Here is a 16385-nt window from a genome sequence, read left to right as displayed (position 1 = left end):
CCCTGCCCGGAAGTGCGCGCGCCGGCGACATGGCGGCTGCGGCGGTCCCGTTGCGGGCGCTGCGCCGCCTGTGCCCGGTGCTGCTGTTCCTCTCCCAGTTCTACATCTTGTCGGGCGGGGGTGAGTTAAAGGCCGGGGTCCACGCGGGGTCGGGCTGAGCGGTAGCGAGGCCCCGGGGAGCTGCTGGGAGCGTCCGCGCTAGGCCCGCGCGGAGGGCGGAGACTGAGTGCCGGGCGCGGGGCTGCAGGTCGCTGCTGCTCGGTCCTCTGGGGGTCCTGGCCGCCTTCTCCGCGGCCGCGCCTCCCCTCAAGGACCCCGGTTCATTAGTCGAACTCCGCTAATGAGCCCTGGCGTGGGGGACCGAGGGCTCGGGTGTCGGCGGGGGAAGCAGACCTGGAACCCGATACGATGCTTTGTTCCCTCGTTGCCCATCGATCCAAATTGGTGTCGACCCCATTGGCGTTTCTTTGTTTAGTTTTCTGGGCAGTCAAGCTGTGAGGTGTTCATGAGCAGTTGTTGGCCTGGTGTGGACCTTGCCTCTCAACCACACAAACCAAGGTTTTCCTATCCCAGGATAACACGTTTCTCTAATTGTAGGATCCTTAAATTTAGAGCAGTCGCAGCCGCTGGCTCAGTCAATAAAGGATCCGGGCCCAACACGTACTTTCACAGTAGTTCCCAGGGCAGCAGGTACTAGACATTTTCTATTCTAGTAAATATGTATATTTATATCTAGTGGTTTCTTTCTTCTTTCAGATAAAATAACTTTCTGGTTTTTTTGAAATTTTTATTGTATTTCAGGTTACGTGAACTAAAGACAGACCCACAGATGTTTTTCTGTAGACTGTCTTGATATTGCAATACCTTTTGACGTTCCAGCCTCATCTTTTTTTTCTAGTTCCCCATTCCTCATTTCTATCTATTATTTTTCCACCTCGTTCATCAAGATTACCTTCGACCTTAGTGCTTCTTTCCCCTTAGAAAATTTCTTTTTCTTCTTAAGCCCCATCATTCCTGGGCATGAGAGGCTCCTCCCAAGGCTGTGTGAAATGGAAGGATCACAGACAGAGTAAGACTGGGACTCTAGGTGTGCTTGAGCTACTGGGAGCTTGAGCAAATTATTCAACCATCGCTTTCTTCATCTTGAAGGTGGTGAAGTTAGCCTGGCCCTCTAAAGTCATTTTGGCTTTGTGATTTCTAAGTGTCCAACTTCAGCCACATAATCAGAGTAAAAGAAAAGAAAAATGTTATTTTGCAGAATTGACTATGTAATTCAGTGACTTTAAGTTGGATCAGTTTTAAATGAGTCTTAGTGTGTTTTGCTAAACAGAACCTTTGTCTTTATCCCTTTAAAGTTCATCCCTTTAAAGTTTCATTATTAGAATGAATTGAAAGTGAGAGGTATTTTACTGATTGGATGTTAAGACTACTACAAGACGGGAGTATACTTGAATTTTTTTTTTTAAAGATTTTATTTATTTATTTGACAGAGAGAGATCACAAGTAGGCAGAGAGGCAGGCAGAGAGAGGGAGGGAAACAGGCTCCCTGCTGAGCAGAGAGCCCGAAGTGGGGCACGATCCCAGGACCCTGAGATGGTGACCTGAGCTGAAGGCAGAGGCTTAACCCACTGAGCAATACAGGCACCCCCATACTTGAATTTTAAAGCACAGATTATAGAGTAAGCACAGGAGTTTTTTATTCTTTTGGACATTTTTGAAAGCATCTCTTCTTCCCCCAGGAATACCTGGAAATGATCATTCTCTTAATTGATAAAAATAAATTGTCCTCCTGGTAAGGTTGTCTGGGAAAAAAATTAGAACCCATTGAACAAGTTATTAATATGAAGAAATGTGTTGGACATGGGTAGTATAAAACTGTAAGTGGTACTAGCAAATTAAGGCTTTTTGAAGTACCAGTGTAGAATAATGATGGAGAACATTTTCTTAAGTTGGTACCCTGTTGTACTGAATGATTTACTTTGGAGGGTCAGTGTTGTGATTACCAAATCCATGAATTCAGATGAAAAGAATACTGGATTAGAAACAGAGATTTGGGTCACGGTTCCAGTTTTTTCACTCTGTGATCATGAACAAACCTTACCCTCTCTAAGCCTTAATTTTTCATCTTGTTACAGAGTAGATTTTTTTGAGGCCCAAACTTACATCCAACTTTGTGTGTACATTGTATGTACCTTTGATTTTCATGTTCTTTGGGGGGCAGTAATTAAATTCTTTGTACTTAGCTGTTGAACTCTTGCTCCGGCTCATACAACTTGGTGGCAGAACCTTGCTTTAATTGCAGGTGTCTCTGACTCCAACCTTGTCATTTTCCATTCCAGCGCAGTATTTCATTGCTAGCAATCGTGTCCCTTACCCTAGGAAATTGTTTTCTCCTGTGGTGCTGATCAATGTTATATGAGAATAAGCTTCTCTCTTACTTTTCACAGAAAGTACTGATATCCCACCTTATGTGATGAAGTGTCCAAGTAATGGTTTGTGTAGCAAACTTCCTGCAGACTGTGTAGAATGCAAGACAAATTTCTCCTGTGTCTATGGGAAACCTGTCACCTTTGACTGCACAGTCAAACCTTCTGTTACCTGTGTTGTAAGTACTGCTACTTACTAATTTGAAATAAACTCATTGTAAACCTCAAGCTCTAACTACAGTTTAGACTTGACCGTGGGGGAAATCCTGAAAGAGAGCGAAGGGAGTGCTCTGCATTCCACAGGTAATATTTTAGGAGCAAAAAGTAACGTGATCAGAAGACTGAAGCTTCCATTTCCAGGTGAGGTTTGGTAACCAGGGTTCAGATGGCCATTTCTTGACAAAGGAAATTGGAGCAATTATCAGACTCCTTACAGAAAGTCAGAAATAGAAAAGGCTCACGTGCACTGTTGCCTATTAGAAATGACCCTATTACAGTCATCACACCTGTATCCTATCTCTTGATATTTTGCCAGAGAGGAAAGGGCCTAAGAAGGCTTTACTAGTTGGTGTTCCATTGAGTGCTCTAGGGATGCCTGCTTCCAAGCTGCTTAACTCTAGCTGCCTTTAGAATCACTCCTGGAACCAGCCCTAGGCCTGCTAACTGTGCGTAGGGCAGGGAGACTCAGGTACCTGCATTTTTAAATTGGACCGGGTAAATTATTGCACACTCCCTCTATTGTACTCACCTGCTGGGTAAGAGGAAGTGTAGAAATGATTAGTGAAGTAGTGTTTTACTCTTGGCCTTGCCAAAACTAGTGTGTGGCTTATTAATCTGTCTTGCTAAATGAGAGAAATGAGCAGATGGGCCCAGAACAGCTTTTCCTAAAGTGTTTCTGTGAAACCCTACTTTTGGGAAATGATCGTGGAAGAAGAAACCAACATCTTCTCTTGCAGACCTCTTTTGACTTGGTAGTCCTGGTGTTTCTGTCACTTGAACAGGGCTCCTTCCCCCTCTAGTCTTTGGAACTTGGTCTGTGCAGGGCCTGATTGGAAAGTTTCTTACACCCTTACACTCTTTCTGTAATTTTCCTGCTGAAGTCTAGTAACTGTGAGGGGGAAGGAAGACTTGACTTCAAAGGGGAAATAAGATTTTGTGCTGTCAGTGTCTGAATTTAGTTTTCAGGAATTTAAGTATTGCTGTTTTATATTTTGTATAAGCACATCGGAAAATTGAGCTTCAGTGCCAGATGGTGTTCTTGACTGCCCTTGAATTATTAGTCTTTGTGGCTGAATCTTGCATACAGTATTCTCCCTAGTTTCCTGATAGTGAAACTTAACTAATTTGAAGGCTTTTAAAAATGTTCTTTCTACCTGAAACTAGTGTAGCACTGTGTGTCAGCTATACTCCAGTGAAAAAGTTAAAAATGTTATCTCATGGGTCTGACAGATAGTAGGTACTCCGTGAAGAATGAGAAAACTATGACGGTCCGGGGGAACTTTTCCAGAATTGTGGTTTTCCTCAGCAGGCTTTGATGTTCACTCCCAGCACTGGTTACTGAGTGAGACAGGATTCTCAGTTTCTTCATTGTTTAGATGTTCCCAACATAAACTGTTTCATTTAGTAGGAAATAGCAGAAGATAGAAAAAATAACAAACGTAGAGAGAAGTTGCAGAGCTTAAGGGAAGTTTCTGAACTCCTCGGTCATGGTGCCTGCTGCCGTCCTCTGCCCCTGGCCGAGGTGTGTCCTGGGTGGGACTTTTTCTCTCCTCCTCCTCCTCTTCCAGGAGCTTTCACATCTCCTGGCCAGTGACCCTGAGTCACTGTCAAAGCCCAGGTACCCTGTCCTCAGGGGTAGGACTTGGAAATGTGCCCAAGAGAGCGTGGTCTGTCTTGAAAGTGGAGAGCAGGAGAATATGTGAATTGGCTGCCTAGAGCATGCTGGGACTGCTGTTGCCTGGTAAGCCAGGGCAAGTCACGTGTGTTTTCTTCATTTGTTTTATAAAGATCTGTAGGGTCTCTTCTTGGTAAATAAGTTACCATTTCCAGAAGGAATCATCCGACCATCCGGTGCAAGCGTGCAGATGCTTATTTTCACTCACCTACCCGTGCACGCACTCAGGTGCCTCCCTGCCTCCTGTTCTTCTGAACCTAAGTGGCAAAAAAAAAAAAAGAAGAACTCTTCTAGCCTTCTCTGGACATGCTGAATAAGGACCCCCCAGGCTAAGGGAATCTGACCTGGATTCTTTTACAGAAAGAAATATAAAAACCCTGCATCCCCTGCCATGTCCGATCCCTCTTGCTCCAGTTACGGTGGTAACTGCCCAGCCAGTTGATGTCTGCTGGAAAAGTGCTTGTCAGAAATGTTGCTTTGCATTACTCGGAGAAGCTGTCAGACTGCTAGTGTATCTGAAGCGGGTGTAATGCTTTCCCATGGGTTCAGGGTTATTAGTAATGACAGCTGTTTCAGGGAGGGAGTTGCCTAAATCAAATGGTGCCTCCCCCAGTTCGGATGTTACTCATAAATGCAGTTTTACACTGGTCAGAAAAATTAGTAAATTAATACTTCAGAGATGACTGACCATTTAAAAATGATTTTGAAAACTATTACGTTATAATGTCAAGTGGGAAAAAAGGATACAAAATACTTTCAAAATTGTACTTACATAAATCTGTATTATAGGAATTAAAAGTGAAAGATTAAAATCTGTTCTCTCTAGGGGCGCCTGGGTGGCTCAGTGGGTTGAAGCCTCTGCCTTCGGCTCAGGTCATGCATGATCCCAGGGTCCTGGGATTGGGATTGGGTCCTGGTTCCTGGGATTGAGCCCCGCATCAGGCTCTGTGCTTCCCCCTCTCTCTCTGCCTGCCTCCCTGCCTACTTGTGATCTCTCTCTCTCTCTGTCAAATAAATAAAATCTTTTTTTAAAAAAAAGTTGTTCTCTTTAAAGAGGTTACAGACTTTTTCCTGTAATTTCCAAAGGTGCAACATGTTACATGTGCTACTTTTACAAGAGAAAACAAAATAATGATTTTTTAAATTGAAGTGAAAAAAATCTACAGTCTTAAAAGTGTAGCGTCAGCGATGAACATTTGTTGAGTCTCTTTCAGAGTGGAGAGTGATTTTCTGGAGTGACCTGTTTGTTGATGATACTGAGTGAAGGTGTGAGTAGCAGTAGCGGCCAAGAGGTCCTGGGCCCCGGTGAGGATATTAGGGAGGATTTGAGACTCGGCCACCAGCCCATGTGTTGTACTTTTGGGAGCACCAGACTGGGTTTCTGCACATAACTGGCAGCTCAGTGACCTTGAATGGATGTACATCTGTCCTTCCAGCTCCCTGTGACTCTGGAGCTTGATAAAATACATTTTCCCTTAACTTCTTTTTATACCCATGCTCATTATGAAAAATTTAGCCCATGCTCAATTATGAAAAATTTGGCCAAGTGAAAGTGGTAAAATACGCTTACCATCCTGGAATAACCTTTGTTATTTTGATGTAAATTTATGTAGATTTTTTCCCTTAGGCATATATGTTTTGGGGCGTATGTTTTTATGATGATAGGATCCTGCCATAGACGTTTGTTTTGTATACATACTGCTTTGGTACCTATTTTCCTCCCACCTTCTGCTGTGGTATTATTCACAAGTCTTTTAGGATCTTTGTGCCGTGTATTATTATTGACATATTAATGAACTATTATGATTGATTCATTCTGTGTCCTTTGGCATACAGGATCAAGACTTCAAATCCCAAAAGAACTTTATCATCAACATGACTTGCAGGTTTTGCTGGCAGCTTCCAGAAACGGATTATGAGTGTTCCAATTCCACCAGCTGCATGACGGTGTCCTGTCCCCGGCAGCGTTACATGGCCAACTGCACCGTGCGGGACCACATTCATTGCCTGGGTGAGTTGGAGTTCAAGGAAATTCATGAGCAAAACACTTTTCTTTAAGCTTATGTATGGAACTTTAATTAGCAGTTTGAGAATGAAATTTAAATTATTTTTTTAAAGATTTTATTTTTTTATTTGAGAGAGTGAGATTGAGCACGAGCAGAGTGAGGGGCAGAGGGAAAGCAGGCTTCCAGTGTGGGGCTTGATCCCAGGACTATGGGATTGTGACTGAGCTAAAGGCAGACGCTTAACTGACTGAGCCACCCAGGTGCCCCTATTTATTTATTTATTTATTTAAGATTTTAATTTATTTGAGAGAGGGGTAGCGTGAGTGAGGAAAGAGAAAGAAGTGCAGAGCCCGATGTGAGGCTCATTCCCAGCACTGTGACATCACGACCTGAGCCGAAACCCAAGAGTCAGATGCTTAAGTGACTGAGCCACCCAGGCGCCCCAAATTTGAACTGTTTAAATCAGAAACATTTATTGGTACTTTCTGGTTACAGCAGGCTTCGTTAATAAACTCAGTGGTGACAGATTCTAGCTACACTTGTGGCCAGCGTGGCGTAACAGAGTTGTTGAATTGCTTCCTGTGTTGTATACCTGACACTTATATAACATGGTGTGTCCACTGAAAGATAAAAAATAAACTCAGTGAACTAAAAAAAAAAATCCAGGGGACGTGGTGGCTCAGTTGGTTAAGCAGCTGCCTTCGGCTTGGGTCATGGTCCCAGCGTCCTGGGATCGAGTCCCACATCAGGCTTGCTCGGCAGGGAGCCTGCTTCTCCCTCTGCCTGCCATTCTGTCTGCCTGTGCTCACTCTCTCTCCCTCTCTCTCTCTCTGACAAATAAATGAAATTTTAAAAAAAAGTTTAAAAAAAAATCCAGAAAATATGCCATTCTCGTATCTTTTAAAATGTAGTATTTGCTAACAGAAGAGTGCGTACGGTGTAAAGCATAACATGTCTTAGTAACGTTTTCCCCAGACAGCCGACGAGAGCGGCGTGCTGGCATCGCAGCTGAGGGCTCTCCTGCCCTGGCTTGCCCCAGCTGCTCTCCAGAGGGGACCACTTGTGAATGAACTTTCTGATCATTTGCTTTTCTTTACATTTTGTGTAGTTCTAGCACATGTAAATAATAGCATGTGAGCCATTTGTCAGTAGGGTGTGTTTTAGACTTCTGTCAAATAGTAGTCTGTTTATGGTCTGTCCTTTCTCTTTTCCTTTCAACATTATGGCTCTAAGATGATCCATGTGTCTTATTTACTTATTGTTTTTTGCTTCTGTATAATAATCCATTGTAAGATTCCATCATAGTTTCTTCTGTGTATTTGGGTTATTTACAGTTTTTTGCTCTCCAGGCTGTGGTGCTCTTTAGAGTTTTTGTACATACCTCCTGTCAAGTGATATACTCTCTAGCATGGATTATTTTCCAAAATGCTTGAACAGTTTATCTTGCCACCATTGGTGCATAACTGTTCTTGATGCACATGCTTTCCAATACTTAATATTCAAAAATATGGTCTTTTTCTTAAAAATTTCTGGGAATTCTTTTATATTTTGGATAATAACCTTTTAGTGTGCCTAAAATTCTTTCCCAGATTTTAAATAACTCCCCTCCCCCACTTTTTTGGGGTATCTTTTGGATAGAGCTTGACTTTTTTTTTTTAACCATAGCCTTTTTATTTCCTATATTTTCTTTTAAAAGTTGGAAGTTTGCTCTTTCACTGAGAGGCCTGTAATCCACGTGTAATTGGTTTCAGTGTATGTTGTGAAGTAGACTCAGGTCTCCTTTTTTCTCCACAGGGATAGCCAGTTGTCTCCAATCTGTGTGTGCCCTGTGTCCCACAAGAAGTGTTTCTGTGTGCCTGGGCTGAGCTCTGTCTCCTTTCCCCATTGCTTGATTTATCTGTTTGATAAATAAGACCACACCGTTTTGTTTACCCTAAACTTCACCTAAGTCCTGATAGCTTCCCGTACTTAGAGCTGTAACCCTTACTTAACTGACTTAAGCATTAAGTATATGCTTATTGATAGTAAGGAATAACTTTTTACCATTCACTGTAGCAAACTTTACTTACTGTAGAGAGAGTTGACTTTTAGATTTTAAATTACAGGGCCACTAGTCTCTTTGTAAGAATATTTTTATACCGAGTATTTTCCCTTTTTTTAAGGTAACCGTACTTTTCCAAAGATGCTGTACTGCAACTGGACTGGAGGTTATAAGTGGTCTACTGCTCTGGCTCTGAGGTGAGCTTGGCTATGAGTAAGTTAAGGATGCTTTTCGGGTTTCGTGGGATCAGTGGAATCTTCCAGATGTTGAGCTCAGCCGAGTCTCTCCTTAGAGAAACTTAGAAAGCTTAGATTCTTTCATTGTGTGAGGGAGGTCCTAGGAAACATGGCTGCAGGAAGTTATTTAGATGATCAGACCAGTACCTTCATGGACATTAATGGCAGGATGTTTGCTTTTCTCCAAGATGTCTGCACGTTCTAAAGATGCCCATTGGAGTCATTATTACAGATTAGAACCAGTCAGGGTTTCCCATCCTGAGTGTACTGTGAGTCAGTAACATGGTATATACTATTTAAAATAGGTGGGTTTATGATTTATAGTTTTAATTTTTAGTAACTTCATCCTTTATTATAAAAACTAACATATACTCCATCCTAAAAACTGGAAAAATTGAGATAAAATAAAGCATGAAAAATCACCTCTAATTTCACCATCCAGAGATAACTGTAGACTTAGAATTTTAACATAAAAATGTGCTTGAATTTGTTAAACTTTTCAACAGTTTGGGGGGAAAAACTACCAATTCTTACCCCCAGAGGGAAGGGCAGGTGTGATGCTGGTTATTCACTAATTTAAAAGTTAGGGCATCTACAGTTGAAGGTTTGGTGTTAGAGCCCGAGACCCTGTGGGCCGTAGTGTGACACTCGAAGGGTTTCTCACCTTTGTCACTGATGACATCCAGTCCAAGTAATTCTTTGCTGTGGGGCCAGTAGGGCAGTTAGCAGCTCTCTGAACTCGACTGGCTAGGTACCTCTGGCACTACACGGGGTGACAATTGAAAATGTCTTCAGAGACTCCCAAGGTGCCCCTTGTTGAACAGCACTGCTTTAGGGTTTGGGCTGGGGAGGGGCAGAGCCCGCCTGGCAGGAAGGCCCAACTGGAGGTAAAAGAGTAGTCCAAGGAAGAAAATTTGATAAACCAAAAATGAGATTTGATAACTAGCCATCGTTTTGTCAGCAGTGGTTCAAATGAAAATGAACAATGGACTTTTGAATTTTTTTAAAATAATCTTTTTATTTTGGAATAACCTGAGGCTTACAGAAAAGTTAGATAATTCCTGTACAACTGTCATCCATCTCCCCCTCGATGCTTCACATCTCAAGTTACCGTGGTACATTTCACAACTTGACTTTTAAAAAATAGGAACTGTTTTCTTTTTAGAGCTCAACACAGTTTCTTTCAGAACATTCACTGAATGGGATAATGGCCAGGGTTTGCTTCAAAGTACTCTGACACAGGGGCGGGGGGCGTAGAGACACAGCAGGGCTGGCCACATGCTTATCAGTGGTGGAGCCGGGTTGGGGCTACTATTCTCTTCACCTCTTACTTTTTATATGTTTGGAAATGTTCCATGAAAGAAGCTTAAAAGAAGTACAATGGGAAGTCGTCCGAATAGTGTTAGATCTTAGAATTTGAAGGAACCTTAAGAGTCACTTGTTCTTAACACTCCATTTTTGGAGATGACTGACAGCGTTCAGATGACTTGATCTGGGGCAGCTCGTGGTGGTGGGCTTCCTCGCGACCCCACCTCCGGACTCCATGTTTGTGTCCTGTCGGTTGAACTGGCTCCCCGCTTTGTTCCCTTGCACGTGCCATTTTCAAGACTCAAAAGCAATGAGAGGGATGGATTACTTTTCTTTAAAAGAGAAACATTAGATTTCAGTAGGGCAAAAAATTTTATGTTTACCTTTGACATTTAGTCTTTCTGCCCATGATTATTTGGTGTTGTGAATTTGGGAAGTAGATGTTTGTGCCCTCACGAAGGGTTGTGATCGTTTGAGGACCTTTCACATGCATGACTTCGTGCTGGCATCGAGCCACAGCTGGCTGCGGGTGGCTGCTGGACTCCCCTCCCATAACCCTTTGCTCTTGCAGCATCACCCTCGGTGGGTTTGGAGCCGACCGTTTCTACCTGGGCCAGTGGCGGGAAGGCCTCGGCAAGCTCTTCAGCTTTGGCGGCCTGGGCATATGGACGCTGATAGATGTCTTACTGATTGGCGTTGGCTACGTGGGACCAGCAGATGGCTCTTTGTACATTTAGCCATGGTTATGTACTTCAGAGAGGAGCAGTGCTTTGAAGTCTCTTTGCTGGTAGGAGTTGTTGTGCTGTAACTAATGTATTTGTATGTTTTTAATGTACAGCATCTGTACTTTGCCTGCCTTGATGAAGGTAAAATAAAATAAAACAAAACAAAAAACCATGCTTGTCTGCAATTTGTTTTTATTTGCCTGAAATTTATTTTTTTTTCTGTGAAAAACTGAAACTTAACGCTTCTCGGCCTTTTGGCAAAGATCAAGTGTAAAAAATATGAACGTATTTAAACTAGAACAAAACTGCAGTGATTGAAAATCTACTTAATTCCTATGACTTCAGTGTTAGATTAAGTCGGTATGTCACTTGGATCTCCAGCCTTGAAAAGATTTTCATTCACGATTGCAGAAAGTGGAATGTGTTTTTATTCTTCAGCTAAATAAAGTTCTCTACCGGACTTCCTTCTGTAAGTTTTCGGGTGCACCGTATCTAGCCTGGTCTTTATATATGACGCTTGAAGTAAACTGCAAAACTTTTGTGTGTAGTTGCTCTGGTTTGAATTTTGTTAGTAAAGTATTTGCAAGAGTACTGGAAAGTTAATAAAACTACAGGTTCCTTTAAGAAGTATGTATAGATCTGTGTTCTGTATTAAGACGGAATCAAGTAATTGTAACAGCTCTGAGGTACAATGTTTATTTTTCAGAGCCTTACTCCATTTCAACAGGTTCAACACAGTTGACTGGCTCATTGACACACAGTGGAAGTGTTGAACAGTGTGTTTCAGTGTGAAAAATATTTTGAGTCTTTATAAATCTGTTGTAGACCCTTTCATGGAAAGACAGTTATTTCAAATGCATTTTATTTAAGGTTTCCTTTGAAGCATTGAAAAATTCTTAGCATTTTCCTTTCAAATTAGAGTATCTGAGTATTGCTTTTAAATATCTGTGTTAATAAGTAGAAGGCTTAACCAGCCTATCAGATCCAGAAGCTATGAAATATTTTTTAGCATATTTTTGTAAATCTCCTAGGAAAAAAAAAGGCATAATTTCTTCACAAGATTATTAATTGCAGTTTACCTATAAACTACAGGGGAGCTGAACCGCTTTGGTGTAGTAACCTGCCAGCTCAGAATCTCTTCTCAGGAGGGTTTTCTCGGGCTAGTTGAGTGACAGTTCCAGCCCTGGTCACTAGGTGGTACATTTCCACTGTGGCTAGGAACGCAAGCAGGGGCGCAGAGCGTGGGCCGTGCTTCAGATGGGAGCAGCCTAGTTTGCACAGACCTTTCTTTTCCAAGGCAGACACATTTTCTCATCCGTCATGGGTACACGAGACTCTGGGCTGAGTTGCTCCTTCTTCAGCAGGCTTCTGTTCCAACAAGGAAGCAGCTTCCTTGCTAACCATGTAAGAATGTTCCCCTGAATCTCCTCTGTAATTCGCTCTATACAGAAGAGGCTTGCCGACGTTGCCCTGTAGAGCTAGCCCATGAGGAGCCAGGGCAGCGGTGGGAATCAGCGGCTTTGCTCAGTGCTCTCGGGGAGGTGGGTAGCAGCTACTTTGCCATTTGAGCATCTTTATGGCTTTGGGGCCTGAGCTTGGTGATGAAGTTTCAGTGTTTGAAAGGTTCAGAATCTATGAAAGGAGACATAGAAATGAAATTGCTCTCAGAGGCTGATAAACTTTTAGAAGGGGATGGTCTTGGGCACCTAGAAACTATAAGCAAATCAGGGATGCTTGCTATCCAGGATTTGGTGGAGCTGATGACCTCCGTGACAGAGAACTAGCAAGAAAAGGAAGAGATTTCCAAATGCAGTTTAAACAGATTTGTGAATGATGAGTTCATACATGGCCCCTAAAAAAACCCCAAAAACCAAAAAAAACACTAGACTTTCCAAGGGCACCAGAGAGGGTGGGTGTGATCTCTAGAAAATTCCATGGACCTCTGCTGGCAACAAAAAGGTCATTGTTGGGTCTGACCTTCAGTCTCTGGGCTTGTGTGTTGTGAGCTCCTATTAGGGAGTGTTAAATCCCGAACAGGTAAGACTGTATCAGTCATCGCCCTCTACTGACGTTTCTCTGGAAATTCAGAATTTATCACTGCGGCATGCCTTATGTCACTACTTCATCATAAGAATCTCTTGCTTTGGCAGAGCTCTACCACTCACCTTCGTAATTCCGCCTGGGCAGGTGCTGTATTCTTTATTTCTGTCTCCCCCGTTGTCCAGAGCACAGCTTGCACACCAAGGCTCACAAATATTTGCTGGCTGAGTTAATGCCGTGGGTGCCTAGGAGGTACCGCAGGACTTGAGCTCCTCAAGGGAGTGCAGCTGAGGTGTCTGCTGGGAGGCAGTGTGCAGTAGTTGGGCTTTGAGTAAATATTGGCTGTAGCACCATGTTAATCTGGTTTCTGCAAATTGCTGAGGAACAGCTCTGGTTTATGGTGCTAATAAAAAGGGATTTTTAAAAAAAACATCTTAATATTTCAAGATCTTAAACTGTCTTCTCTTTGCCACAGTCTTTAATACTTTCTGCCAGAATTGCATTTATTTTTGGCATCTCATCAGTTAAGGAATTTGCAAATGATTTTAACTCCTCCCGTAAGCAAAGAGTGGAAAATGAACTATATCTGATACAGCTTCTCAAATGCAGCATCAGGACCTTAAAAATGAAGGCAGGTTCCTTCCCTTTCTGCTCTGAAGCTTCCTTTCTGTCCATGCTGTATCTCCTGGAAGGGTCACAGAATGGTAGGGGGTTAATTTTGTGTTAAGTTAATTTTGTGACCTGGATGAGTTTGGTATAAATATCTCAATTTGGAGTGTTTACATTATCTTCTACAAACACATTTTTATGCAAAATAAGGAAGCTTTGATTGAGACTTTTGGACATAATTTACTAAGTAAGAGGCTCTATGGGGCGGGGCTCTGGTTCTGTGCTAGAGCCCCCATTGTGTCCCCACCTGGTACACAGTAGGTGCACAGTGACTGTTCAAAGAGTGAATAATGGAGGATCTCTGGGAGTAAGCCAAATCCCTAAAAGTACTGCTAGGAATGTCTGGATAAAGTGGTGGAGTACAGCCGGCTTACAACAGCTCCCTTTCAAAAAATGCCTGATGACGCAAACACGAGCTAGTAAAAACTGGCACTTCCTTCCTGCAAAAAACAAAACCCATCAGCAAACAAGGAAAAAGACAACCAAATGTCTGGCTCAAGTATGCCAGGCTACTCCTGCAAATCATCCTGGTAAGTCCTCAAAATCCAGGAACTGACTGGCAAGAGAAACAGACCGATTCGGGGAAGGGGACTATCCTAGTCCTTCCCCTGTTACTGCAGAGGGGAGTGGAAAGGGCTGCTGGGAACAGACAGGAGGGGGCTTTTGAACAGCCAGTACTTGGGGGTCCCACACTGAACCAGAGAAAGGCTCCCAAGCCCAAGATGACTTCCATGGGTCGTGCAGTGCACTTCCTAATGAGAAGAGAAACATGTAGAAAATCTTGGTCAAGAGGTAATTCAGTTGCCTTCCCTCTGGCTGTCAGGCCACAGAACATTGAATAGAACACAAAGTAGGACTTTCAAACGGCTCAGAGGAGAAAAATAAGGGAATTTATTCACATGGTATCATGAAGTTGCCCACATTATACCAGAACACAAGAAATGGCCCACCACTTCATACCCACTAGGATGACTATAATCAAAAGTCGGTCAGCGCACCCGAGTGCCTCGCTCAGTTAAGGGTCTGCCTTCGGCACAGGTCATAATCTCCGGGTCCTGGGATCAAGGCCCATATTGGGCTCCCTGCCTAGCGGGAAAGCTGTTTCTCCCTCTGCCTCCCGTGCCCCCTGCTTGTGCTTCTCCTCTATCTCTCTCTCTCTCTCTCATTCTCTCTCTCGGTGTCAAATAAAATCTTTTTTTTTTTTTTTTTTTAAAGACAATGATAGGTATCAGTGAAGAGGTGGAGAAATCGGAACCCTCTCACACTGCTGACGGGAATGTAAAATGATTGTAGCCACTTTGGAAAACAGTTTGGAAGATCTTAAATTTTTAAAACAGAGTTACCACGTGACTCGGCAGTTCTCCTGGGTATAGACGCCGAAGATGAGGAAAATGTGTGCCCATTACAAAAACTTGTTCATAGCAGGATTATTTTTAATAGTCAAAAAGTGGAAACAACCCAAGTATCCATCAATTAAAGAAAAACGCATACACAAATGTATATCCATACAGCAGAATATTTGTCATAGAAAGAACGAAGAGCTGATACACGCCATAACGCAGATAAATCTCAAAACTATGGTGTTAGTAAAAAGCCAGTCACATTTCAGCAGGTGAACTTTATGGTATACAAATTATATCTCAAGAAAGCTGGTTTTTAAAAAAGAAATGGCAACTGCCTGGAGGGTATGTATGAACACATAATCCGGATGTGAATTTGCCTCCCACAGCCTTCACACAAAATTGCTGCTAATCAAAGAACTCATTTCACAGCAAAAGAAAAGTGGTACCAAGCATGAGATGATGAGAAAGGGGGAAAATGTAGGAACCAGTACTACAGCTAGTAGCCAGGCTGTGATGTTAACCTCTAGGTATTTAAAGACAAACAAACTCACAGTATGCAACCTGCCCTCTGTCTGTCCTTGTTCTATCTTCTTTCCTCCACTGGAAAGACACTTCAGAAATGAGAATCCGTCTGAAGGAGTTTGCCTGAAACAGAAATTCTTATGTTCAAGGGGATGGACGTCTGAGACTAGAACCCTATACGCTCCTATTCCTGTTTACCACACAGTCATTCCCAACAGATTCCTTCTTTGGCAGACTCAAACTGCCACGAATCCCTCCTAAAGCACACTTCCCTCACAAGGTCTGAAGTGTTTTCGATACAGAAACAGAGTGTGGATGACCACAGGTCTTGCACATCCAATATGTGTTTGGGAGGCCTAAGTGCCATAGCCTGCACTTCACTCACAATACCTAAAGTGTCCATAGTCCGTCCTTGTTATATCTTCATTCCTCAAAGGAGAAGACACTGTTATGAATGAGGATCCACCTGTAGTAGTTTCCCTGAATAGATACTTTCCTATGAACACCTGTCAGGGCCCTGTATGCGACACTTCATGATTTCAACACAGACAGGTCCCACAGATTCCAGCTTTACACAGACGCATCCCTGTCATGAGTACGTCCTATAGCACAGTTCCCTCGTGACATTTGAAGTGTATTGAGCAGAGGTAGACACTGTGGAACTTCACAGGTGGGAACTTCCTGTATGTGTTAGAGTTCTAAGAGCCTTACCCTGCCTTTCACTCACAGTATGCAACCTCTCCTCTGTATGTCCTTTTTCTATGTTCTTTCCTCCACTGGAAAGACACTGTCATAAATGAGAAAGCGCCTGAAGGAGTTTGCCTGAAACCGAACTTCCGAAGGACAAAGGGTTGGACGTCTGAGACAACAGCCCTAAACATGCCAATTCCTGTTTACCACACAGTCAGTCCCAACAGCTTCCTTCTTTGGCAGACTCAACACTGCCATGAATCCCTTCTAAAACACACTTCCCTCACCATGTTTGAAGCGTTTTTGACACAGAAAGACAGTGCGGATGACCACTGGTCGTGAACACCCAATATGTGTTTGGGAGGCCTAAGCGCCATAGCCTGCACTTCAATCACAGTACCTAAAGTGCCCATAGTCCATCCATGTTCTATCTTCATTCCTCAAAGGAGAAGACACTGTTATGAATGAGTATCCACCTGAAGTCG

At 43.0% G+C, this 16385-nt stretch overlaps 1 protein-coding gene across 2 annotated transcripts; it reads left to right on the top strand.

Annotated features, from left to right (window-relative positions):
- Position 1: 1 nt before the first annotated feature.
- Positions 2-10808, top strand: TM2D3 (TM2 domain containing 3). 2 transcript variants are annotated; one of them, XM_013060111.2, is made up of 6 exons: positions 2-120; positions 598-690; positions 2448-2605; positions 6157-6331; positions 8489-8564; positions 10483-10808. In XM_013060111.2, the coding sequence occupies exons 1-6, from the start codon at positions 30-32 to the stop codon at positions 10646-10648; spliced, it is 759 nt and encodes a 252-aa protein (XP_012915565.2). In that variant the 5' UTR covers positions 2-29; the 3' UTR covers positions 10649-10808. The 2 variants fall into 2 exon arrangements, with proteins under 2 accessions (XP_012915565.2, XP_004759925.3); XM_004759868.3 differs by lacking the exon at positions 598-690.
- Positions 10809-16385: the final 5577 nt, after the last annotated feature.

Source organism: Mustela putorius, unplaced genomic scaffold, assembly GCF_011764305.1.
Source record: "Mustela putorius furo isolate JIRA1106 unplaced genomic scaffold, ASM1176430v1.1 tig00003972_pilon_pilon_pilon, whole genome shotgun sequence".
Classification (NCBI taxonomy): Eukaryota; Metazoa; Chordata; class Mammalia; order Carnivora; family Mustelidae; genus Mustela; species Mustela putorius.
The sequence above is the reverse complement of the archived record's forward strand: the minus strand, read 5'-3'. Positions and strand labels throughout refer to the sequence as shown.

Coding starts and splice junctions, on each gene's coding strand:
- TM2D3 (XM_013060111.2), top strand. CDS start 30: ATGGCGGCTGCGGCGGTCCCGTTGCGGGCGCTGCGCCGCCTGTGCCCG. Junction 691..2,447: donor AGTAGTTCCCAGGGCAGCAG/GTACTAGACATT, acceptor TACTTTTCACAG/AAAGTACTGATATCCCACCT. Junction 6,332..8,488: donor GGACCACATTCATTGCCTGG/GTGAGTTGGAGT, acceptor CCTTTTTTTAAG/GTAACCGTACTTTTCCAAAG.